The following is a 25,243-nucleotide window of genomic DNA, read 5'->3' as shown; positions in this document are numbered from 1 at the left end:
CTGAAGCATTTTAAACTATTCTAGATACAAATTCAATTTTCAAGTTTTCAAATCAAAATTATTATTATGTGTGTTTATCCGTTGATAAGCAAATTGAAAATAGCTTCTTACGATTTATTTGCCTAAAATAACTAATAAACTTCGATTTTTAAAGTAGTTTTTATTTTTAATTACATATTATACCGTAAGGACGCCATTCACCGCTCATGCTCCATTCACCGCTTATTGAGTTATTTTGAAAAATCTGAACAAATTTTCGCGATAAAAATCATCAACATGTATTAGTATACCCGAATGGATTGTGTCAGAATGAAGTTCATATGATTTAATATTATATACTATTTAAAAATAATAATTTAAGGCTGTTTAAGGCGGTAAACATGAGTTGAACAATGATTTTATTATAGCAGATCGAAAAATGCTTCTTAGCTGCCACGCTATACGTTGTTGTACTATAGTACATAGATAACAACCAGCAAGTAAATTAATTCCAACTAGTTGTGTATATAGAGCCTCATACTTAGGATGAGCGGTGAATGGCGCCCTACGATACATCTGTAGGCATATGTGTTATTCGGTACCATTATACGTTGTTCACATTTCAACTTCTTTCCTACAAAAACAAAAGTTTTATCTTGCGTCTAGCGCAAAAGGTTGCGAAAAATATCGAAAAACCGATTTTTGACAGAATTTAATGTGTTGAAATGCTGTTAAATGAGCGGTGAATGGCGTCCTTACGGTATAATTATATCATACAATTATTTTTAAATTATATGAAGATTGTATCCTTCAATCATAGTTTTGTGAAAATTAGTTCCAAATTACACGCATCTTTTGGATTTGGGGATTTTTTTTTATTACCGTACGGGTTTGGGCCGAAGGGTCTCAGATTTTCATGAATCTTTTTCCACAGGCAGGGCTCATGGAGATATGAATAAAAAAAATTGAGAAAAATTCAGGGTCGCCTATTTTTTCGGAAAACTCAGGTGGAAATTTTTTGTTTTCCCTTGACACTACTTACTTTGAAAAATCATAACTCAAGAACGAAGCATCGTAGAAACAAAACTTTTATATGAAAATTTAAGCAAATTTTCTCAAAAATCCTAAAAAAATGAACTGAAAAAAGTTTTCCACAAAATTTTCCACCGTTGGGAAAATTCGTAAAGAAAAGCCGGAAAAACTATGCCCGAACTCGTGGAAAATTTTCAAAAAAAAAAATTTTCGAGAAGGTAATTTTATTAGCTTTTATCACTGAAATTTTTGGAATGCACTTTTTTTCGTTTTTGAGTTATGGCCAATTTTGTGAAAAATGTCCAGATGTGCCATATAAGACTTTTCTTTGAAAAATCATAACTCAAGAACGAAACATTGTAGAAACAAAGTTTTTATATGAAAATTTAAGCATATTTTCTCAGAAATCCAAAAAAATATGAACTGGAAAAAGTTTTCCACAAAATTTTCCACCATTGGGGAAATTCATAAAGAAGAAGCTGGAAAACCTATGCCCGGACCCGCGAAAATTTTTGAATAAAATATTTTTAAGAAAGAAACTTTATAAACTTCAATTCTGGTAACTTTTAGGATGTACTTTTCTTTAGTTCCTGATCTATGGTCAATTTTGAAAAAAATGCAAAGATTTGCCATACATGCACTCAAGATAATGTCTTCATTTGATTCATGTGCAAACCTACATGGATTTTTGCAATGGGGGTTTGCATATGCAAAGTATGTGCGAAATCAATGAATGATCGCCAATCTTTATTCTCATTGAAATAATGATGTCTGCACATACAATCCATAGACCGGGCACATACTTTTCAGGGGATGTCTCAATGGAATATATTGTTCTACCTTGATTAATTTAAGGTGTTTCAAATGTTTCTTCTTACATAAAACACATGGTACACAATTTTGTTCTGTTAATCAGTTATATTGGAAACATTGTTACACAGAAACATTTTTCGTTACTCCAAAGTTCAATGCATATTATCTGTAAAAAATATTAGGAAATAAATAGTTTTACGACACCTCGTTCAATTTGCTCTCGCTAAAGTTCCATCCTTCTTTGCTAGCTGTTTCCAAAAACCCGCAGTCGTTGTAGTTGATTGAAAAGTATTTCCACACCTGCGCAGACGTTATATTTTGATGAATTATCATTTTAAATGTTTTTTAAACGATATCTATTTGAATAAATACCTTCAAGTTATCGAGAGCAAACGATGTAACACTTCTTCGGCGGCCATCTTCGTTTATACCATGTGGTATGGAATACACATAAGTAAATCTCGCACATACTTTCAATGTTACTCAGATAGAAAGTATTCGATGAGAATATGATGAGTATGTGGGGCAAATAAATCTAATGAAAAGCAAAAATTGAGCACTGTATATGCAATTGCACATATATTTAAGGGAGCTATTATCTTGAGTGTGCCTTTTCGTTTAAAAATCATGACTCAAGACTCATCATGACTTGTCGAACCGGATTCAAATTATCTCAAAAATATGAAATTTTTAAAATGGAGTCAGTTTTCCAGGACATTTTTCACTGTTTATGAAAACAAATAATGAAAACCCGATTAGTTATTCCAGCTTTCAAACAAAGTATATTTGAAAAGAGCGATCAATAAGATCCAATCCTACAATATTTTTCAATACGCTCATTTTTCGTTCCTTAACATGATCAAATATTGCTAGGATGAGCTGTTTGAACCATATATTTACAAATTTATAAGTTCATAAACAAAATTTCTTAAGAACGAAACTACATAGAAACAAAGTTTTCTTCAATCAGAATGTAGGCAATTTTTTCCTGTTAGGTAACTATAAAATTGACAGTTAAATAAATGGGTAGACCATATGACAAATAGGTATTTACCAATTCAAGTTTAAAGCATTGAAATGGCTTGAGAATCATAAGTTTACCAAAAACTAACAAAGAGCAGTGAGAAAGTGCAAGTGTTGTCTATCAGCTGTATATTCCTCGTTATTAATTTTTGGAAAGTGAAAAAAGTTTTCCCGAAGCTGTTGAAATGGACAAAGTTCAATATTACGAATACAATTCTTTATGCTGTAACCCCTTCGGACTGGACGGCCACAAATCAGTAAGGAAAAATCTACGATCGATCAGCCAAAGCCTCATCAGTAAGCTTCATTCGAATGGAATTCGGTGGATTACGGAAAAGATGAAAATTTGCGTGAAGTGCTCTATTACCGGTGACCAGAAGGCTCTCGTAACGGATCTTCCAGAAGCAATGGCGTTTGAGGAACAAGTTTCACCACTATCTTCGTTGGCGTCGCCAAAGGAAACTCCTTCCTCGGGTGAGTCAGTTGGTTCTATAAATAATGTACAAAAAATACAAGAGCTTGCTAAATTCTTGGAAATTTCTTTTCAAGTAAAATCTTCACGTTTGGATGCTTCTAGTAGTAACTATCGCAATGCTTCTATGGACGAAATGTTCAATCAAATTTTGAGTAAAATAAAGACTTGGTTTTCGCCTAATATTTTCGATGTTACAGAGGATTTTAATTCCGTTTTATTAAATTTGAACTCAGCTGTTACAAAAGCCGAACCTGACAAGCAAATTGAAAGTCTAAAATTACTTCCTAGGAATTGGTCATATGCCAAAGTTAAAGCTCATGTTGAAGTGTCTCAACACGTTATAACTGAATCAAAAAAATACAATTTAGGGATTCAACCACTTTCAAAAGTAGGACGACCCTCGCATGGATCAGATGTCCAAGACATAGTTCCAAATTTTTACCTAAGGGATGATATCAATCGGCCATTTCCTGGCTTGAAAGATACCATATCTATTATGTTAGGATATTAACAAATTATTCCTAAAAACTAATGACAATTTTGCTCAAATTAATTGAAAATAACAACTTTATTATCAAAACAAGTGACTTTAGTTCAAAATCCTTAGAAATAAGTACCGAAAATAAAGACATTACACAGCATAACAAAAATGACATTTTTGCGTGTCTCAAGAATCAAGTTATGTGTCTCTAGTAGATTTGGGGAATCTGATGCCGTTCTCAGAAATGTTCCAGAACGTCACAATTTTTAGCTACAGGTCGCCAAAGTTGTATTAAACACTGATTCCATTGATGTTTACATAAAATTTAAAAAATGATTTATCAAAAAATATTATGATCCAATCTACCAAGCATGCAAAATAGGACTTAAACTTTCATTTCAGATATAATTTGATTGAAATTGCACGATTAAATTTAAGTTAAATCGATTTTTTCATCATGCTTGCAGTCTCCATACGAAATTATATGGCAAAATACAATACTTTTCTAAACCAACAAAAAATAACTTTTGAGCATCGGATGTATCATGAACATTGATGATAAGTATTGTTATACACATGAAGTTTGAGTTCTGAGGCAAATTAAGCTAATAAATTGTCATTCAAGCTGGAAAACTTGCATGCAAGTTGGTTGAAACAGTCAATTTGAACATTTTCAACAGCTAAACTCTCAGAAACTAGACGTGCTATGTTATTTCTGTAAATGGCAATGGATTCAGCAACCCTTAATTAAGTAAATAGCGGTATTTTGGTGCTTGAGACAAAATCGTGTTCCGCAGTGTTACATATACTTTGGAATTGGTTCGAATGGACACATCCAATTGCCAAGTATGTATACATTGTATAGGGGAAGGCGGGGCAGAATGGTCATACGGGGTAAAATGGGCCACCTTTCATTTGAGAAATTAAATCATTTAAAAAAACAGATTTTGATCTCGATAACCTTAGGACCTCATAAAGTATGCTTCGATTAGCCACTACCGTGAAAACCACGATAAAAATCTGAAACGTAGATGCTACTACGAAAATCTTATAAGATTTTGGATGTAAAAATAAGCTTTGCATAAAGTTTTGTTTATTGTTTTCAATTTTTTTTTCACAGCATTTCGTTCTCGCATTATTTATAGGCATTGTGTGTACGAAATTGTATAGATTCTAAAATAAATTTTCAATAAAACATACCAATCACAAAAATCACAAAAATAGATAATCAAAAATGGCATGCCATTTTTGCAGTTTCATTGTAATATTGCTGTTGAAGATCTGTTCAATTTTGACGAACCAACTGAACGACATTTGGATTACTGATCATTATTCATTAAGACGAGAATTTTTCTGAGATGAAATATTTTAAATATAAATAAAATATACAAATACAATTAGAAACTATTAGAATGGACTTTCGGATGAGTTTTAACTTACCAAATCAAGATCGAATTTTAAAATAAGGCACATTTATTTTGCAACCTGAGAGCACATTTTGTGTTAGGTTCTCCTAGAATCACAACATCCATAAAGACACGTAAAGTACGACCAGTATTCCATCCTAAAATCTAATAAATGCATCATGTTCCTTGATTAAATCAGATTGGAGTGCGTCACAATAACTAGTGAAAATCTCTCTTCTTGCCCATATCCACCACATGTTGGATAAGTATTAAGCTTACAAATCCGTAGACCCAGTCTTTCCTAATAATCGATCAGCTTCTTGATCCCGGCCAGGCACCGGAATTTGTCCGGGATGTAGAACGGTTCGAACACGTGCGGGAAGGGGGTGTCCCAGCCGGTAACCCGCGCAATCGGTGCCTCCAGATGGAGGAAGCACTCCTCCTGGATGGTGGCGGCCAGTTCTGCTCCGAATCCACACGTCAGCGGTGCCTCGTGGGCGATCAACACGCGGCCGGTCTTCTTCGCGGACTGGAAGTTGAGAAAGAGAGAGAGGAGGAGGGAAAACGAGGTCAGATTATAATTGCTACGGAAGTGAGACAGCACTCGAACGGAACATCATTCTGAAGTGTTTGAAGGTCAATGTCGATAAGGAAGTGAGAAGCTATAGTTTAGTATAAATTGGAATGCTCGACGGGTTGCAAAGCATGAGATCAATCATGAAAACCGTATTTGCAATCACGATTCTGGTAGTTTGCTGTGCTTTGGCGAATTCGGACATCCCAACTCAACCCAGGGTTGATTGTCTATCGGTATAATCAGTAGACCCATATTCAAGAAATGTATAAAAAGTGTTCTATTCTCTTCACAAGATCTCCAGCATACATTGGACGAATTGACTTTCAAAATGTGATTAAGGTAATGCAATACATGGTTCAGTCTGGATCTCGCCTCTTGGATGAATATCGACATTGCCAACAGATACTGAAGGACAACCCACCAACCGATGTTCAGCAAATAATGCATAAAATTTGCGAGGACAAATGGAAGATTAATGTTAGTATCGAGCTAGGAAAGCTAGGGACTGATATACAGAAGCATGTTAGTGATATCGTTGATTTGATTGATAATTTCTCTAAATGTACAGGAATAACTATACCATCAATACACACGTAAAAAATAAACGATTTCCAATAAATCCTTTTCAGTCTTGATATTTGCTCAAATTTTACTAGGGTTTTAAGGTGAAAATTCACTGAAGATGCATCGATGCTGAACCTCGAATTTCTAAGAGCACATATCTAGAGAATCAGACAACCGTTTGTGCTGAAAATTTAATCCACTGATCCCCAGAGACACTATGACATGGGCCTTCCTTAGCTGTGTGGTTAGAGTCCGCGGCTACAAAGCAAAGTCATGCTGAAGGTGTCTGGGTTCGATTCCCGGTTGGTCAATGATGTTTTCGTAATGGAAATTTCCTTGACTTCCCTGGGCAGAGAGTATAATTGTACCTGTCACACGATATACGAATGCAGAATGGCAACTTTGGCAAAGCTCTCAGTTGATAACTGTGGAAGTGCTCATAAGAACACTAAGGGCCAATTTCTTCACCTTCGCTTAAGTTGTAAACCACGTTTACCCATACTATTAAACCAGGTTTAAGGCTTAAGCGGTGGTGAAGAAACCGCTTATAAGGTGAGAAGCAGGCTCTGTACCGATGAGGACGTCAATACCAAGAAGAGGAAGACAATATTGGAAATAAAATAGGTTACAAAGGCAAAAGGTTTTACGACGCAAAGATGTTGCTAAAAGTTCATCTAAAATGCCCACAATGTTTTGTTCAACTTACAATAGAGTCCTAAAATGTTTAATAATATCTTGTTTTTATTTAATAACACGAAAGAACATGTTACTGTAACTACTTTAGCAATTTTTCCCGCTCAAATGACGGCTATATCATATTTCAAGTTTAATTTGAAAATTGGGTCCATAAATGAGCCTTGACACGTTTGATCATGTTTGACGTTCGCTTAGTCGACAAAAACACCACAGGGCTTTTAGTTTTAACACTGGGGTTGCTCCTATCTGACATTCCGGAAGGGACACGGAAAACAAAATACACTCAAAATTTGAGTTTAAACCAAGGGGTGTGACAAAATTTAAAAAAAAAACATAAAACAAGTTTTTGTACTTAAACAAACGATTAACATCAAAAAATTAAGTTAACATGTGTTTTTGGCCTAAACTTAAGCGTTTTGCACCAAAATTGGTACAGGGTAGAGTGTCCATTTCCCGGCCATTTTGCTCGTCCCGGGATTCGGGAAAAAAATCAATGCTCGTCCCGGGAAATCCCGGGATCCCGGGATTTATCAAATTTTCAATAAAACAAGCATTTTGGTTGAAATTGAAGTATAAATTTAGCAACACAATATTTTATTTTTTTTTATAATTTTACACGGATAACGTAACTTTTTGAAATAACATGTGAATTATAGCAAATGGAATATCAGATAAGACTTTCTTATTCTGATGAAGCATTCTGTTATTCTGATGAAGTAACCTAACAAAAATCAAAACTTAGCTTGACTAATTACGGGTTTGCTATGCATTTTTTAAAATTCTCTATAACGCATATGAATGGAAATAGGATAAAAACTTAAGTCATAATTTTAAAGAAATTTGCTTCAAATATTTGAAATGTCATAAAAACTTGAGAACAAAAGAAAAGATAAAAGATCGTTGAAGGTATTGTATATCATGCTTAAAGTTAACTATTAAAAATTATTGACTGAAGTTTACTGCCGTGAATTGCAAGTCAGTCCCATTTGCATTTTGGTCAAAATTGAGTTGATATCAGTTTTCGTTATATCTTCTAATGATTTTTCAGCTGCACTGACGAGAAATCAATTTTCATCGTGTAACACAAAAAAGAATCGTTATGGAGTGAAAAGCAAATTATGAAAGTTTCATTGAGATCGAAACATGTTCCAATCTCCTGGAATTTTTTCGAATACTTGTATGGAAAACGAGATTGAAAACTTCTCAGTCGATTTTCTCAATGCCTTCTTTCTACAGATGGTACTGACTTGCGATTTGCGGCAGCTAAGGTGTACTTTCAATTTTTTTATCTCAGCATAGGCTTATAAAAACGGCTAATGTTGAAAAGAAAAGCATTAAAACTTTGCAACTAGCAAATACAAACATGTGTTTCTTACTTGGGAAATTAATATTCTCCTGAAAATAAATACTCGTTTATTCTATTTTTTATTATGCTTTTCTACTTTATCAAATAGGGTTGATAGTGAAGAAAAATATCATTGTTTTTTTATTGAAATTTAGTGGTTTTCATCAAATTCTACGTACATTTCGGGAACCCCGGGATTCCCGGGATGTCAGAAATAAAATCCCGGGAAACGGGAAATCCCGAAATTTGTCAAATCCCGGGATTTTTCGTCCCGGGATGTCCCGGGATGGACACTTTAGTACAGGGCTTTAGGACCCTTTTGGAAAAGGCACCAATAGTTAGCAAATAATTGCAAACAAAAAGTACATATAGTTTACAAAATCAAGACTTACAAGTATGTTTGAACATGTGATATCAGCTTATTTCGGCAATACGATTAGCGTATGAGAATTACAACTATATTTAAAATCTAGCAAGAAATCAACAGTTGAAATAAATCTTCAACATTGTTAAAATCAAACTATAGTCCAAACACTTTTGCTACAATGTATTTCTACGTTAAGTTTTACAGCTATAACCGACAAAATATATGCAACATGTTTTCAGATTTTTTTTTCAAGAAATATTTAGTGTGACCTCATTTACTGCGGAATATCAGCAATCACTCGAACGTCGAATTCATCGTTGAACTCATGTAGGTAGTAAACAAACTCAATTATATCCCTATCAATCCACAGAACATCAGGCTGGCCATCTATATCCACACTGCACAAGACTTCTTCTGCAGTAATTCGTAAAATGTTTACGGGACGTGTTTTTGGTACCTTTGTGAAAAATGAAAGTAAACTTGCTCTTTTCAAAGTAGCGGATGTTTTCAGCTCATGGATTATTTCAGAGACATTTTCCTGAAAATGATTTGCATCGTTTTTCAGCACACTAAAAACTCATTTTTTCTGATTTTTTTTTCCCGTTAATGTTGAACAATAACAACGCTTGCATGCTTCGTAAAGCTCACCGTACGACATTTCAAGCCAAACTTGATTTTACAATTTTGAATTTTGAGTTTGAACAGTATCGACTTTTACCAGCTAGGTATTTACCTGCTTGCTAGCATATTTCACAGTGCTTGCCTACCGCCAGCTTTGCGTTGCAAAAGCCACCCACCGCCGATTCAAATTCACCGTTGTTCAAGCTAAACTTTACAATCATTTTCCCTACTTATTCACGTTTATTTTAGAGCAAAATGTCAATCGACGGTAACACCACACTGCAAGTTGTCATTAGATAAAGATCAGCAGTTATGAATGAAGATCGATGACATTTTGAAAGAATAATAAATTTAACTACGTTTAACATATTAATAACTGAGCCATGAAAATAGTCAGGATAAACTTTTCCAAAGAATGATACTTTGAAGGAATAATAAATGAACAATAGGTACATATACTTTTAAAGCACAGGTAATGATTGTCATGAAGGTAGACCCGTTATTACCTTCTGATGAAAGCATGTTCGCCCAAAATAAACTAATGTTCATCCATTGTGCAAAAAATCTAGTTCGGTTTTGAATTTGTGGAACCAAACGAATTTCCGAACAATTGTTACAAAATAATCTATCGACGAAATGTTTTAAAGTAATTCGACCAAACGTCCATTCGACCAAATGTCTCTTCGGCCAAATGTACTTTTGACCAAATGTCATTCGACCAAGCGTCAATCGACCAAATGTCCTAAAGCCATGGCCCTTGAATCTTAAAAATCAATAGATACAATCTGGTAGAACTAAAGAATAATAAGCAAATTCCCATGTAGTGAAATTATGCACAACTTTTCCGAAGACCCCATTGCTGTATCTTCAGAATTGTAAAGTAAAAATTATTTCACTGCCAGGAGGATTAATCACAACAATAATACTTTTATAAGAAGGGTCTCTACATCTCGAACAACTTCTCTGAAGACATCATTCTTTTATTAGAAAGTTTTCGTGTGTAAACCCATTTGCAGGGTGCCTACTCAATGCCATAAATGAAATTCCTCGATAAAAAGGTTTTAAAATAATAATTCCAGGTTTATAAAATTCTCTAAAATACACGAATTAGTGTTTTTTTTTTCATTTTCAGATGACTGAAAATTTACTTTCAAGGATAGGAGTTCGGCTTCGAAACACTTAAACAAAAAAAATCTAACGATAATTAACCTTTCGGTAGTCGCGCGAATTTTTGTAACGCGAGTAGTCGCGCGTTGTACTTTGTACAACACCCTTGGTTTTGCTAATATCCTAGGAGTCTGACCACTTAGAAAGATGACGTTTTCGGCAAAATTGTTCAGTAACTCAAGGGTTATCATTATTCTAGCCAAGAAATTCGGGGTTTTGCCACTAGGCGGCGCTAGTGAACATGAAACTTTTGTATCGCAGATCTTAGGATCCTGACCACTTAGAAAGATAGCGTCTTCGGCAAAGTTGTTCGGTTACTCATTGACTATGATTGTTCGAGCTAATTGATTCAAAATTTTGCCACCAGGCGGCGCTAGTCAGCATAACATATTTGTTTCGCAAATATTTCAGGAGAGATGGCGTCTTCGGTAGAGTTGTTCAGCAGATCAAATTCTTTCTTTGTGTAATCCTTGAAGTTCGAGATTTTGAAAAATAATGATAGTCCCTGAGCTTCTGAACAACTTTGCCGAATGTGCCTGTCTAAAAAGTCAAGATCCTGCAGTATCCGTCAAACCAAAATGTCATGCTCACTAGCGCCGCCTGGTGGCAAAATATCCTATTTCTTGACTCAAATAATGATAGCCCTTGAGCTACTGAAAAAAAAAAATTGCCGAAGACACTATCTATCTAAGTAGTCAGACTCCAGAGATATCTGCTAACAAAAATTGTATGCTCACTAGCACCGCCTAGTAGCAAAATTTTGAATCAACTAGCTTGAACAATGATAGTCCTTAACTTACTAAACAACTTTACCGAAGACGCCATCCTTCTGAATGGTCAGGATCCTGAAATATTTGCAAAACAAAAGTAAAACTTCCATGCCCACTAGTGCCACCTAGCGGTCAAATTCCGAATTAAATGAGGTAGCATCAGATAGCGTTGCACCTCCACAACAACTTTACTAAAGACCCCAAGTTTCTAAATTATCTGGATTTTGAGATATACCAATTTCAAACTGTGGTTTACTCGAACCGTATATAGTGCGTTCATTACTATGCGACTTTTATGTACATTTGTTGATTTTACCGCATTATAAAGGGCCATACTGTGAATTAAAACTGTCGAGTATTGTTCTTAAGATGATTCTTGAGGAATACATTTTGGTTTGGTGTCGATAGATATCTTTGTTGCAAAATGATAGCATATAAATCACAACTGTTGTACAAAGTACAACAGCGCGACAGGCCGAAGGTTAAAAAAAATATCTGTTTTGTGTTGTGTGGTTTTGATTTTTGAGGTCGTTTTGTATGTTTTCAGGTAGTTACTTTAAAGACCCTTTCCTTATGGGAAGTATGCACTTCAAAAGAAAAGTAATCGCCTATCTCGATGCGATGCAATTTCTTGCAAGAAATGCTCAAGAAAAGCAGCATTTTTCTTTGATCGCAGTACGCAATTGAAACGAAATGTCAATTCAAATGGGGCCCACTGTAGAAAATTTATTGACCATTTATTTCCGCAGAAATTTTTACTTTTCTTGAGCTGAACAGCATACCGTAAAGTGCCGTAATTAAGCGCAGTTAAGGAATAAAACGATTCAAATGGTTACTTAAAAAATAGTATTGCATCAACAAAAAAGCTTTATGTGTGGATCGCTAGCAAATCTATTCTAGATTATGGGAAAAATATAAACTAGACCGTATTCATAATTTACATTCGTGAATTTTTTGAAATAGTTCACTCGTTGAAATTGCCTAATTCCGCGCATTTTTTAAACGCTTTTCCATATTCCGCGCAGAAGAATGCCTAATTCCGCGCGCTCATGATACAATCAAATTAACATTAATTTTGATGAGGGGCTGCATCCATTCGTTACGTAACACTTAAAATTGAAAATTTTCAACCCCCTCCCCTTCCGTAACACTTTTTGTATGAGAAAAAGTAGAGTTTTGTATGAACCGTAACTTTTTACTCTACGTTCAGTTTTTTTTATTATTTTTTTGTCTATCACATGAAATAAAGATAACCAATACCGTGGCATTGGTACGTGTGAATTTTGTCTAGGGGAAAGTGGGGCAATTTGGCCATCTTAAGAAAAGTCGTTAGTATTGCAATTTTTAGATCAATACACTAGATATGCACGATTTCCGTAGTCTTAAAAAAAATCACGAATGAGTTTTTCGTCGATGGGGTGATATGAGCACCCTATTTTATGTTGTGAAATTATCTCATAGAATCTAACAATTTAAATATTTTATTCACCGAACTGGAAAGTTTAGAAATGAAATACTCTTTCGAAATCTACTGAGCTCATATTTGACATAAATATGTTTCTTATTGCATAGTTTTAGACAATTTGGTCGAGAAAAAAACCTCATCTTCTTCTTCTTGGCATTAACGGGAATCGAACCCAGACACCTTCAGCATGGCTTTGCTTTGTAGCAGCGGACTCTAATCACTCTGCTAAGGAAGGCCCCTGGAAAACTCCCGCGCCAATGTGAATCATTCCACCTCATTGGCGAAACCGCCCCGACTACCCCTATTTGTATTCTGCACTGTTGATACAATACAAGGACTAGTTCGAATTATTGCTTGGAAGTTTTAAGCAAATCAATTAATGGTATGCACTAATACCACGGGTAACTGAAACTTAATTTTTTTAAGCAAAAAAGAAACCTCAGAAGAACCTAAGGGTCATCCATAAATTACGTCACACAAAATATGGCCATTTTCAATCCCTCTCCTCCGTATTGTCATACTTTTTGTATGGAGGCTTCGTAAATTACACTGCGGAACACGTTTTTGTCTCCAGCACCAAAATACCGCTATTCACTTAATTAAGGGTTGCTGAATCCATTGCCGTTTTCAGAAATATCATAGCACGTCTAGCTTTTGAGATATCGACCGTTGAAAATGCAAAAAATGACTGTTTCAGCAAACTTGCATGCAAGTTTGCCAGCTTGTAAGGTAATATATTGGCTTAATTTACCACAGAATTCAAACTTTAAGTGTATAACAATACTTATCATTAAAGTTTGTAATACTTTCGATACGGAAAAGTTATTTTTTGATGGTTTAGAGAATTGTTGTATTGTGCCATATAGAAGAAACGAAGAATTTTGTATGGAGACTGCAAGCATGTTGAAAAAATCGATTTAATCGAAATTTAATCGTGCAATTTCAATCAAATTATGTCTGAAATGAAAGTTCAAGTTCTATTTGGCATGTTTGGTGAATTAGATTAAAAAAAGTTTGATAAATTGTACTTTAAATTTCATGTAAACATTAATAAAACCAGTGTTTTATACAACTTTGGCGACCTGTAGCTAAAAATTGTGACGTGCTGGAACATTTCTGAGAATGGCACCAGATTCAGCAACCCCAAATCTACTAGAGACACATAATTTGATCCTTGAGACACGCAAAAATGTCATATTTGTTACGCTGTGTTATGTAGGGATCGTATCGTCTCGGGAAATGAGAGAATGTGTCGTAATTTGTGGGGTCTTCTACAAATTACGACATATGTTTTTTTTTCAATAATTCTATATGGATTGTATAATATAAATAAGAATCATAAACAAGTGTACATTGGCAATGTTATGTGTGGTTAATTATGCTAAGTCAATTTTGTGCGCACAGATGTATGGACTATTTTTTGGAGCTGTGCATAAACCACGTGGTATTTTTCCCTGTAAGGGACCGTCCATAAATGACGTAGCATTTTAGGAGGAGGGGGAAGTCTACAATTTTGCTACGAACCATGTATTAAGTATGGAAAAAAAGGCTACGAAGGGGGAGGAGGTGTCAAAAATTGGTCAAACAATGCTATGTCATTTATGGACGCTGCCTAAGTGGGTTTTTCCTATATTCCGCTTGTACATGAAACGTATGTATGCATGAAGTTACTTTTCAGAGAAATAGACAGATGTGAAGACGGATATAACATGTTTTACTTGTCTGTTGTTATACGAAGAACAGTGCGCGGAATTACGGCATTATAGAAAAAAGACGTAGCCTAATTCCGCGCAATACTTTTTTGAATAAAACTCAATAATTATGGTAATATTTGATAAGATTTCATAGAAGCACCATGAAACATATCTGTAGCAAGTAGTTCCATGGATTATTGCATAAATAATAAAATATTTTTGATAAAGAAATCGCGTTTGTTGTTTTTCTACAGTCTTAGCACGAACGCTAAGAAAATTAGAAAAATGACGTCTACTCCGACGGGCCTTCACTGATTATTTTTTTATGCCGCGAAAAAATGCCTTATTTGCTTTTATTTGTGATTCAAACTTATGATAAATCAAAGTAGCCTCGAATAGCATTGAAAGTTGTTGAAATATCAATGTGTATTTCCATATATAAATAATTTTGTATGAAATGCGCGGAATTAGGCACTGCGCTGAATTAGGGCACTTTACGGTACCTAGCTTTAAAATTGAAATCAAAAATAAATCTAACAGGAAGCTCGACATGAGAGTTCAATTTCACATTTGAACAATGATTTCTTTAAGAAAATTTTAAATACTCTTTTTTGGAATTCCAAGTAACATTACGACAAGTATATCATGCTTGTTCTACTTCTTCTTCTTCTTCTTCTCCTTCTTTCTGGCGTTACATCCCAACTGGGACATAGGTACGAAGATACTCTATGCCCTGGGAATCGAGAAAATTTCCTTTACGAAAAGATCCTCGACCAGCGGAATTCGAACCCACGACCCTCAGCATGGTCATGCTGAATAGCTGCGCGTTTACCGCTACGGCTATCTGCGCCCCTATGCTTTTTCTACTATATATTTATTTTACATTTTACTCAGAAGTTCTCTTCAGGAGTTTGATTTGTGATTTTTCACGAAATTTCTTTGCAATTCTTGGATGATTATGAATTCATGGATTTTTTCTAAGGATCATTTCCCTCCTAAAATCGTTTAATTTTTCAAGGAAGTTCCAAGTTTTCCAGAAATTTATCCATTAATTTCCCTAGTACGTGCTCCAACATTTCCGTTTAGAGCATCTTCAAGAGTTACGAATTATTTCAATTCTTTTTGAATTATTAATGAAGTCTCGAAGTTTTTTTTTAATCATTCATCAAGGGATGGTTCTAGGGAAATGCCGAGGAAAGTTTTCAGATTTTTTTGTAGAGAATGTTGAAAAAATCCACGAGGATTTTCTAAAGAATATCCTGCAGTAATCTCTGATGAAACTTGTCTGAATTCTAAGTATGCCTTGATGTCTGAATGAACTCATGGATTCTTGATGAAAATGTTTTTAGGATTTTCTTAGTAAATTGAAGAATTAAATGAGTAAAAAACTTTTCAATTTCTGAAGGATGTTATTGATGTCCTACAATAAAATTCGGAAACAATCCCTGAAGAAATTTATGTAGCGTGCAAAGCTACTTGAGGTCTTCCATGATTCACTTTGGCATGGCCGAACTGTCTGAAACTTTGCAATAAGAAGTGCTTCAGTACGACGCATATTGCGGCCAAATATGAGCGCTGTAGCTTTCAAAAAACCCCACTGCCGAAGTGCATCAAAAGTGCCAAGAATAATATCCTGCTCCCTATGAATGATCGGACTGTAGTAATTGCTGTAGTATTAACTGGTGTGGAACCTTGAATGAAGTTGTGAAGAATCCATGGAGTTATGGAAATATTATTTAGAAAATACATTTTATGTTGATGAAATTTATAGCGAAACTTATTGCGGAATACCAGGTCGAATTTATTGAAGAATTCTTGCAAAAGTTTATGATGAATTTCATCGAATAATGAAAAGTTTTTAGAGCAATTCCTGAAATTAATGATAGATGAGTTTTTAAAATAATCCTTATAAAAATGCCTGGAACAAGTGAAACAAAAATGGCTCAGGAATCATTGTAGGCTGTTTTGGAGAAAAATGCCGAAACGATTTTTTTTCTCTTAGAAGTAACAACTGGAAAATTCGGTGAAAGAACCAGTGAAAAACATGTGGAGGAAATTCTGGATTAACCGCTAGTTTTTTTTTTTCAGAGTAATCTCTATAAAAATCACTGGAGGTAGTAGCGTTTAAGTGCGCTAGGATTTTCTGAACCAAATACTGAAGAAATTCCTCTAAACATCCCCTGAGAAATTGTTGGTAACATTCCTGAAAGTATTACAGAAGGAATCTCTAGAATTCCTGAGCCATTTCTCGGGATCTGATAAAAATATCATTCAGAACGCGTGTGACTTCAGAGACCATTTTGATTCACTGTGGAGACCTTAGATTAAAAATCGACTATATAGAGACTTGTTTTAACATAGTGAACAAGACAAAAGAGACCTGCTTACTTGAGAAATGTATTATTTTTCGTTAATTTTTGCTCTTTCCCTACAAAGATTATTATTTTTGAATAGTCGAAAAAATTGTAAAAAATTGCAATGTTTCCCAACCATGTTTCATATGTTAATGTTTTATACTGAATAAAAAGAAATGATCAAAACATTAAAGGACTTGACATCGCACGAAAAATGTTCGTTTTTTTTACACTAGTGAGCGGAAATAGGGGGCATGAGCGGATACTGGTGCACTGATGGTATTACTAATTTGAAAACAATTTTGAAATTCCAGGTTGAATAAAATTTTCTGATAATTCCAGGTTTTGCAGGTAGTAGACACCCTGAGTTAGATCACGAATCTAACCTCAAGGCCAATAAAAATCAATGATTCCCACTCAATACTCACATTGCAAACGGTTTCCTTGTCCCACGGTAAAATGGACACCAGATCGATCACCTCGCAGTTCACTCCGTACTCCTTCTTGGCCATATCGGCCACCTCCTTCAGCACGTGGATCTGCGTTCCCCAACCGATCAGGGTCATATCGTTGCCGACTCGCAGCACATCGGCCTTTCCGAGTGGTGATTCAAATGCTGCCTCGGGAACTTCTTCCACTGCTGCTCGGTAGAGCGTTTTTGGTTCGAAAACGATGCAGGGGTCTTTCTCCTTGATACAGGCCAGTAGGAGTCCTTTGGCTTTGTTTGGTCCTCGTGGAACAACCACTTTCAAGCCTGGCGTATGGGCAAAGTAAGCTTCTGGGCTCTGCGAGTGATAGCAAGCTCCATGGCCCACGGCTCCGCTAGGTGCCCGGAACGTTAACGATCCACAGTCGAAGAGATTTCCGCTCCTATAGCGATACTTGGCCGCCTCATTCACAATCTGATCGAACGCCGGGAAGATATAGTCCGCGAACTGCATCTCCGCAATGGCTGTCGCTCCGGTATTGGCCACTCCGATCGCAAACCCGGCAATGCCTTGCTCGCACAGCGGAGTATTGAAAACGCGTTCCTTGCCGTACTTTTGCTGCAGTCCCATCGAACAACGGAACACGCCCCCGAAGGCAACATCCTCTCCGAAGACCAGTGCCGAATTGTCTCGTTCCATGGCAATGTCCATTGCGTTGTTGATGGCTTGGAACATGTTCATCTTCTTGGTGGGACCCTCGATCGGGGCCTTGGCGTCCGGCGTGTAAACGAAGTGTGAGGAAGCCCGCGTTGCGGTCACCAAAGGGGCCGCCGTCTTCTTGGCCAATGCGGAACCGGTTAGCTTCAGGAGACTCATTTTTGTTTAGGTGATTTCCTGTGGACGAAGAACACAGAAGTTTAAATAGCTGTCACTTTCACCAGGCGGCACGTCGTTTGATATTAGGTAAGCAACAGCACCCCAACGGTATTGGCAACGATCTGATAACGTAAATTATTGCCAAGACTTCAGAGAGAGGTGACGCAGATTATGTTATTATGTAATTTCGATAGGTAGTTGGCACTTCGACAAACAAGAATTTCCTCTTTAAATAGTCGAGATTCGAGTATATTACTATAACTATACTTTAGAATAATTAACTTACAAGTAAAATAGTGAAACGTGAATGATACAAACTTAAACTTACTCGTAATAAAACGGTTCCCTAAAACAACAGCACTAGCGAGTTTTCGTAATTTTTTGTTGTCGAGTTAGAAGTCGCGATCGCGAATTTGTATGTTTCGTTTCAATGCGTTCCATCGAAGACGAGATGCGCCCACCGCCGTGTTATCAGTTTGACACTTTGATGACGTTTTACTCCACAGTGGGTAAAAGTAGGTTTTTCTACCGAAGTATAAGGGTTCATTCAAATATTACGTAACGCAAAATTTGCCAATTTTAGACCCCCTCCCTCCCCCACGTAACAGCTTTTGTATGGAAAATTTTAAATTTTTGTATGGACCGTAACACTGTTTAAGACCCCCTCCTGTCGCGCACTGAAGCCTAAGCTTCCGACCCGAAGCACACCGAGTTAATCCGTAACCCGATGTTACGTTCCGCGAAGGTTTGAACTCTTCGGTGCGACAGTGTCGATGTGAAATTGTGTAGTGAATCTATCATCAACCAAACGTGTCTAGCTGATGTTGTGATCTCTCACTTGAATCAAACTTGGGAAGGGCCTAGTACCGCTATGATTAGGGGAGCGGCCTATGTTCCGTCTTCAGAAGATTGATTCAGGGTTGAGACTTGATTCAGGTGGTCAATTATTTCCCTTTGTCTTTGCAGTATTGGCATATCACCTGGCATAAGCTAGGAGAATTCCAACACGTTAAAGATTAAGTTCTGCCTTCAAATAAGGTTGGGAAGGGCCTAGTACCGCTATGATTAGGGGAGCGGCCTATGGTCCGTCTTCAGAACCTTATAGAATTCAAACTTTAAGAAAGGAAAAGAAGAGGAGAGAAGATTTCTTTCAAGTTAATCGACTGGTCGCATCGAGTATTCAAAAGACAATCCTGTATTTTTCTAGCTTCATTCCGCTTATATAGAGGCCTTGGGTCTGGCTACCCAAACTTAACTCTAAAGTGAAAAAGAGATGCTAGAATTCTTACTTATCAAACTAAATTATTCTATTTTCCCTCCCATGCTACCTCACACGCGCAAGTACAGTCGATTTTTATTACTTTTCCAAACCCGGGACCTAATCCAGTCCATACGCGACAAATGCATGCCAGCTCAAAATAATCAACTTCGAGGTGCACCAATCCTAGCGCTATCAGACCTCCCTCGCTATGAGACGGCTGCGCATTTTCATTCCCTTGGATTTGTTTTGGGATTTTTATTATCTTGTCGGCGATCGTCCCTAGGGGCCTTTTGGTTATCGCTGCCGGTTCCGTAGAACCTAAGCAAAGCGAGAATGGTGGATTTTTCCACATTGCTCAACTTCTTTCTGGTAAGTTGACTTACCACCTAAAGGGAGACATCTTCGCCTTCTTGACAAAGGGTAATTATCGTCGCAATTTACGACCTTTCTATTTGTGTCTTTTTCTCTTGCGCTTATCCGCCCGCCTCGTCAATACTATTCCCACGCGCATTGATCGGTGCATCCGTCCGAGCTGCAGTACTACATTCAGGGTGCGTACAGATAAGCTAACGTGCATTCGTTTTTGGTTATTATTATTCCTTTCTTCGCGCGGGTGCTGCTTTTGTCTAAGACTGGCGTACTTACGGTGTCAAATAGCTAGTTCGGAAAATTTTGAGATGGAACCTTTTCCTGCCTCTGTCTTTCTATCTTTCTCCAGAGTCAGGTTTGATGTCAATGCACTTCTATCGTTGCCCATATGTTGGGTCGGGTTTGTTTTCTGTTTCCTAGGTTATTGACCGACTGGAGGTCGATCGGAATCAATTTCAATTTGCTAATTTGCCAATAATTGAATCTGTAAATTATAAAACTACCGCGTCAGTGACATTCCCTCAGCCGTAAAGAATCGTAGAATCCTTTACCTAGTCTAAGTAGTTGCATAATTTTCAAGAATCCATTTACATTTTCTTTAATCGTGCCGTTTGTTTGTTTGTTTATTTGTGTTCGTTCCTCTCTGTATGTTTAATTACTACTTCCTCTTATTTTGCATTGATATCAATTTGTACTTGTGTTCTTTTCTTCTTCTTTTTTAATTGGTCCATCTCCGTATTTACCCATATAATGTTTGTATAAAATGTTCAATAATGAATATCTTAATGTACTTGACATGTATAAGTTTTTTTTTTTTTTTACTTAATTGCATGATTGCATGATTTTTGATTCTTTCATATAATTTTTATAAATTGTATATATGTTTTGTATGGGTAATATGTTGCATTGCTGCATATAAATGTTTATAATAATTGTAATAATTGTATAAATTCATTAATATTATATATGTGTTTATTTTTATAACGTTTTAATTGTTTGTCACTTCTTATTCCTACTTCGGTTGACTCTCCATGTTGATTTGTTGTCTGTTGCCGGTTGTAGTGATTGAGCTTGGCCGGGTTAGCCCTCAGGTGTAGATTGCTATCTTTCAGCAATTGTTAAGACTGGGGTGCCCTTTACTTGTAGATCTGAGACCGGCTGGTCCTCAGTATTGATATTTGGCGAGGTTGGTTGGCCCTCAGCCGTGTTGATTGTGACTTGTCGCTGAGTTGGTGTTATCTTTGGGTTGTGATATTTCGGCAAAGCTGGTTAGCCCTCAGCCGTGTTGATAGGTAACTAATGAGGCTGCGATAGTAATAGCTTGAGCCCCTGGTTTGATTGATTTCTTCTGTTCTAAGGGTCGGTTTGACCCCTAGTCGTCTTTTCGGATTATAACTTCAGTAGGATCGGAATGATCCTTCATCTTAGGGTTTATCTTCGGTCTTGTCATCTTGGCTTGTTGTTGAGTTGCCTTGTTTCGGGTTGACAATTGATTTCTTCAGTTTGGTTGGTTTTCGGATTTCAGGTTGGGACGTCTGTTGACTCTCGGGTAGCAGCGTCACACGGATCTCCTCCAGCTCGGTGCCCGCCACCTCATGCTTCTTCCTGTTAATATTCCTCAAAGTATTTCGGTGAGATAAAAATGACGTCATAGAATCCCAAAATGAGGCAATGAGTTGCCATCCAAACCCATAAATGTCGTAGAGTATACGACCATGCATGATTGTATCAATTAAGAATTTGATGCATCTACCGAGTAAATATAATCCAATCATTGTCGATGTAAAGTTCCCTAACGCAGTAGACAATGAAATAATTTTATTCCAATACTTATTGATAACGTTATCAATTATCTTTTCCGAGACTAAGGCTTCGAAATGGAACCCTTGTCGATTTGGGCTTTGTCCAGTCAGCATCTTATGAACCACATTAGATGCTATCCGACGATCTCCTTGATCGTAAATCATGGTACGCATCTTTTGGATGCTTTCCTGATCATAAATGCCACTTTCCATTAAATTTGGTAATGGTGTGTAGCGCCATTTAGTGACAATTTCTGTTGCAAGCTTCTGAGGAGGAATCGTTTCTCTTATTTTACCATCGAAGGTATACCATCTTCCCCCAAATTGAAATTTAGCGGGAAGAAGTGGAGTGCATTCTATTTCTGTTCCCCTCATCTGCAACGTTCTGGTAACAGGAGTTAAAAACATTGTGTCATTTCCGTATTTTACTGGAAGCTCCTGATAGCATCGTTCTGATGCAAAAGGTTGTACGTATACAGGTTTACACTGTAATACGTGAAGAACTTCGCCTGCCACAACTGCCGAAAATCCGGAACGACGCATTATACTCGTAACGAATTCCATGGGATTTATTCTTGCTAATGTTAATTTCGTCTCTAACAAAGCTTTATCTAATTTGCACATTTCCGTCATTACGGTCCTGTATACATCATCCAATCTTTTCCCAATATAATTTTCTACTAACGTTATTTTAGAATTAAAATACGTGAATAAATCATGATTTCTTACACTTGCTGGTCTGCGACTAAAAGGTGATTTAAACGATGATGACTCCAAAATAAATATTCTGGGGTGATCAGTAGCATGTCCTTTGTAACCACAAATCTGAGTTGCTTGTTTTGTTCGAATTGAAAATAGGTGCGAATCTGAAATGGCTGTATATACTGCCTGGTTACTCTTCTTTTCACCATCCTCATTTGTCGTCTTGTTTACTGTACCTTCGTAAATGACCTCAAATTCGGTGTCCTCACACCGCCGATCAAGACTTACTTCCCAAGTTGAATACCCATCTTCGGAATCCAAACATTTTCCATGCGAGTATGGACATACTATTCCATGTCGTAAAAGTATTTGATCATTTTCATGGTCTACTGTAGCTACATAATTGTACAATGAAACTTCGTATTCAAAATATACTAAAGCATCTAGCCATGTATATTCAGGAGTTTTATATACTCCACCGCTACAGTGACTCGACCAAACACTTCCAACTACTAGAGTTTCACCTCTAGTTGTATGATTTCGTTTCAGTTCGCTAAGTCCAGCATTCACCGTTAGTGGGAGGGTCCCAAGTAAATGTATTCGTCTACATTCTTCAGGTGTAAATTCCCTCACTATATAGGCGTACCTTCTCTCATAATCAGATGTATGAGAGTGTATTCCACAATGCTTAACAATGCGTTTGATTATAACCTTGCACTGATATACCATGGCGCTACTTTTTGCGCTTCTCTGAAGCACTTGAATAGGTACTTCAGTGGTAGTGAGATTTTTGACGGTGGGTATGCAAGAATCTACATCTAATAATGAATAACTGGTCATGTTTATATCAGGATTGGCGCAGTCATAGGCGATTAATCCTGAGGGCTCCGATGCGAAAACGGTCCCTATGCAAAATAACATCATTAATGCCTTAAGGGCTCCTCCTGATGAAAATCTAATTTTCCTTGTTTGAGATTCGCTTTTCTGTAATCGCTGGCTGCTCTTTTCCTCACTTGCTTTGTCATTCCAACGGTCGCGCATTTCTTTTATCTTGTCAACATCAAGTTTACGCCGCTTTCCCCAGGAATCGAAGTTTGATTTCGCGCTTCCTTGGGAAGGTTCCGGTTCCGTGGTTTTCATTATCTTTTCTGGATTAAGTATTTTATTTTGTTGTAAATTTTTAGCCCATTCTAATTCTGTAAGCTTTCTTTTCCTAGTTGCCTTCGAAGAAGTCGGCAATTCCATCTCCTGGTGGGCATGTACTTCGCGATGATGATTCACGATGCATATGTCTTTTATTTTAGGATGTTTGATCCTCTTGGCTTGTATTGGAAGTTGAGTTTTGTTGTTCGTTTTTGGAGGTTGTAGCTTAGGCTTTGGCTTGTTAATTTGGCCATGTTCCTTGGTAGATATTTCCTTCACATGATTAATGGAAGCTTTGGGTTCTTCCTTCCTATCGTCTTCTTTTCTCATGACGTCTAAGACCGCTATCTTTGTAGCTGGTCTAGAATAAATTCCCTGAATAGTTTTGACTTGGGCGGATCGAACTTGTCCATCGGCTGCCCGTCTTACCTCAACTATTCTTCCTTTGAGCCACTTTCCAGGATGTGTTTCCTTATCAGTTATTAATACAACGTCTCCTTCCTTTAGTGGCTCAACTTTCTTCGTCCACTTGTTCCGTTTCAACAAGGTTGGCAAATACTCCTTTTGCCACCTTTCCCAAAAATGTTGAGAGTATAGGTTTATTCTCTCATATTGTTTTTTAGTCAGACATCCGGTGGGAATAGAATAGGGAGGCGCATATTCGCCGGCCCTTCCTATCAGAAAATGAAAAGGGGTTAGAGGTTCCTCGTCCTCGTTGTCTAATGAAATGTGTGTCAACGGCCTAGAATTTAATATGAATTCTGCTTGGATGAGAGCAGATCTTAATTCTTCTATAGTAGGCTTACGCATTTGAGTACACTCTGGCATTGCTTTTAAGCATTTCTTTATTGATTGGATTAATCTTTCCCAGGCCCCTCCAAAATGTGGAGCTGCGGGTGGATTAAACGTCCAATTTATTTCCATTGCCGCTGCAATGCTCCCGCCGAACTTCTTGTCTATTTCATTTATGGCGGCCTTCATTTCTTTTTCGGCCCCAATGAAGTTCGTACCGTTGTCACTGTAAAGATGCTGAACCTTTCCTCTACGATTCTGGAAATTCTTCAGACATACGAGGAAAGCATCAGTATCCAGTCTTTCGGCTAATTCAACATGGGTTGCCCTAGTGGACATGCATGTAAATATCACGCCCCATTGTTTTTCTATGGAACGTTTTACTTGGACTTCTATTGGTCCAAAGTAATCGACCCCAGTATGTGTAAATGGATACGCATACATTGCCGTACGACATGGAGGCAGAGGTGCCATTTGCGGTGCTACTGGTGCAGCTCGTTTGTTTTTGCAATATTGGCATTCTCTTTTAATCTTCTTCAGCAATGCCCTTGCCTTTATTACCCAATATTTTTGACGAATTGCTCCAAGTACGACATTATCTCCTTGATGAAGATATCGTTCATGGTAATTTTTCACTATCAATTTTGATATGTAGTGTTTATTGGGTAATATTATAGGCATTCGAGCCGAGCGCGGTATAGCAATTGCGTTTTGCAATCGACTTCTCGCTCTCATTACTCCATACTCATCTAACATTGGTATCAAGGTAGCAATATTACTTGAAATCGTCAGATCACAATTTTTCGTGAGATCGTTCATCTCACTTTTATATGATTCCCATTGAGCCTTTCGTATTATTGCGTATTCGGCCATCATTCTATCGTGATAGGCAATGATTCGATCAAAACTTTGCTTGTTCTTTATCCAATCGGTAAATTTCTTTATATATGTGATATTTTTTACCAATTTATTCCAATTGGAGTAGCGCCATTCGTTTATATAATCGAATGACTTATGATCATAGTCATGTACCAACATTAC

The 25,243-nt window shown here is 36.9% G+C and overlaps 1 protein-coding gene across 1 annotated transcript; it reads right to left on the bottom strand.

The window, feature by feature from the left end:
- Window positions 1-5,253: 5,253 nt before the first annotated feature.
- Window positions 5,254-18,622, bottom strand: LOC23687479 (2-oxoisovalerate dehydrogenase subunit beta, mitochondrial). The gene is made up of 3 exons (XM_021840755.1): window positions 18,462-18,622; window positions 17,258-18,151; window positions 5,254-5,738 (listed from the first exon to the last, which is right to left on the bottom strand). Exons 2-3 carry the CDS (start codon window positions 18,131-18,133, stop codon window positions 5,511-5,513), a joined length of 1,104 nt encoding a protein of 367 aa, XP_021696447.1. The 5' UTR covers window positions 18,134-18,151; window positions 18,462-18,622; the 3' UTR covers window positions 5,254-5,510.
- Window positions 18,623-25,243: the final 6,621 nt, after the last annotated feature.

Source organism: Aedes aegypti, chromosome 2 (genome assembly GCF_002204515.2).
Source record: "Aedes aegypti strain LVP_AGWG chromosome 2, AaegL5.0 Primary Assembly, whole genome shotgun sequence".
Taxonomy (NCBI): domain Eukaryota; kingdom Metazoa; phylum Arthropoda; class Insecta; order Diptera; family Culicidae; genus Aedes; species Aedes aegypti.
Note: the sequence above shows the minus strand (reverse complement) of the source record. Positions and strands in the feature narration are given on the sequence as shown.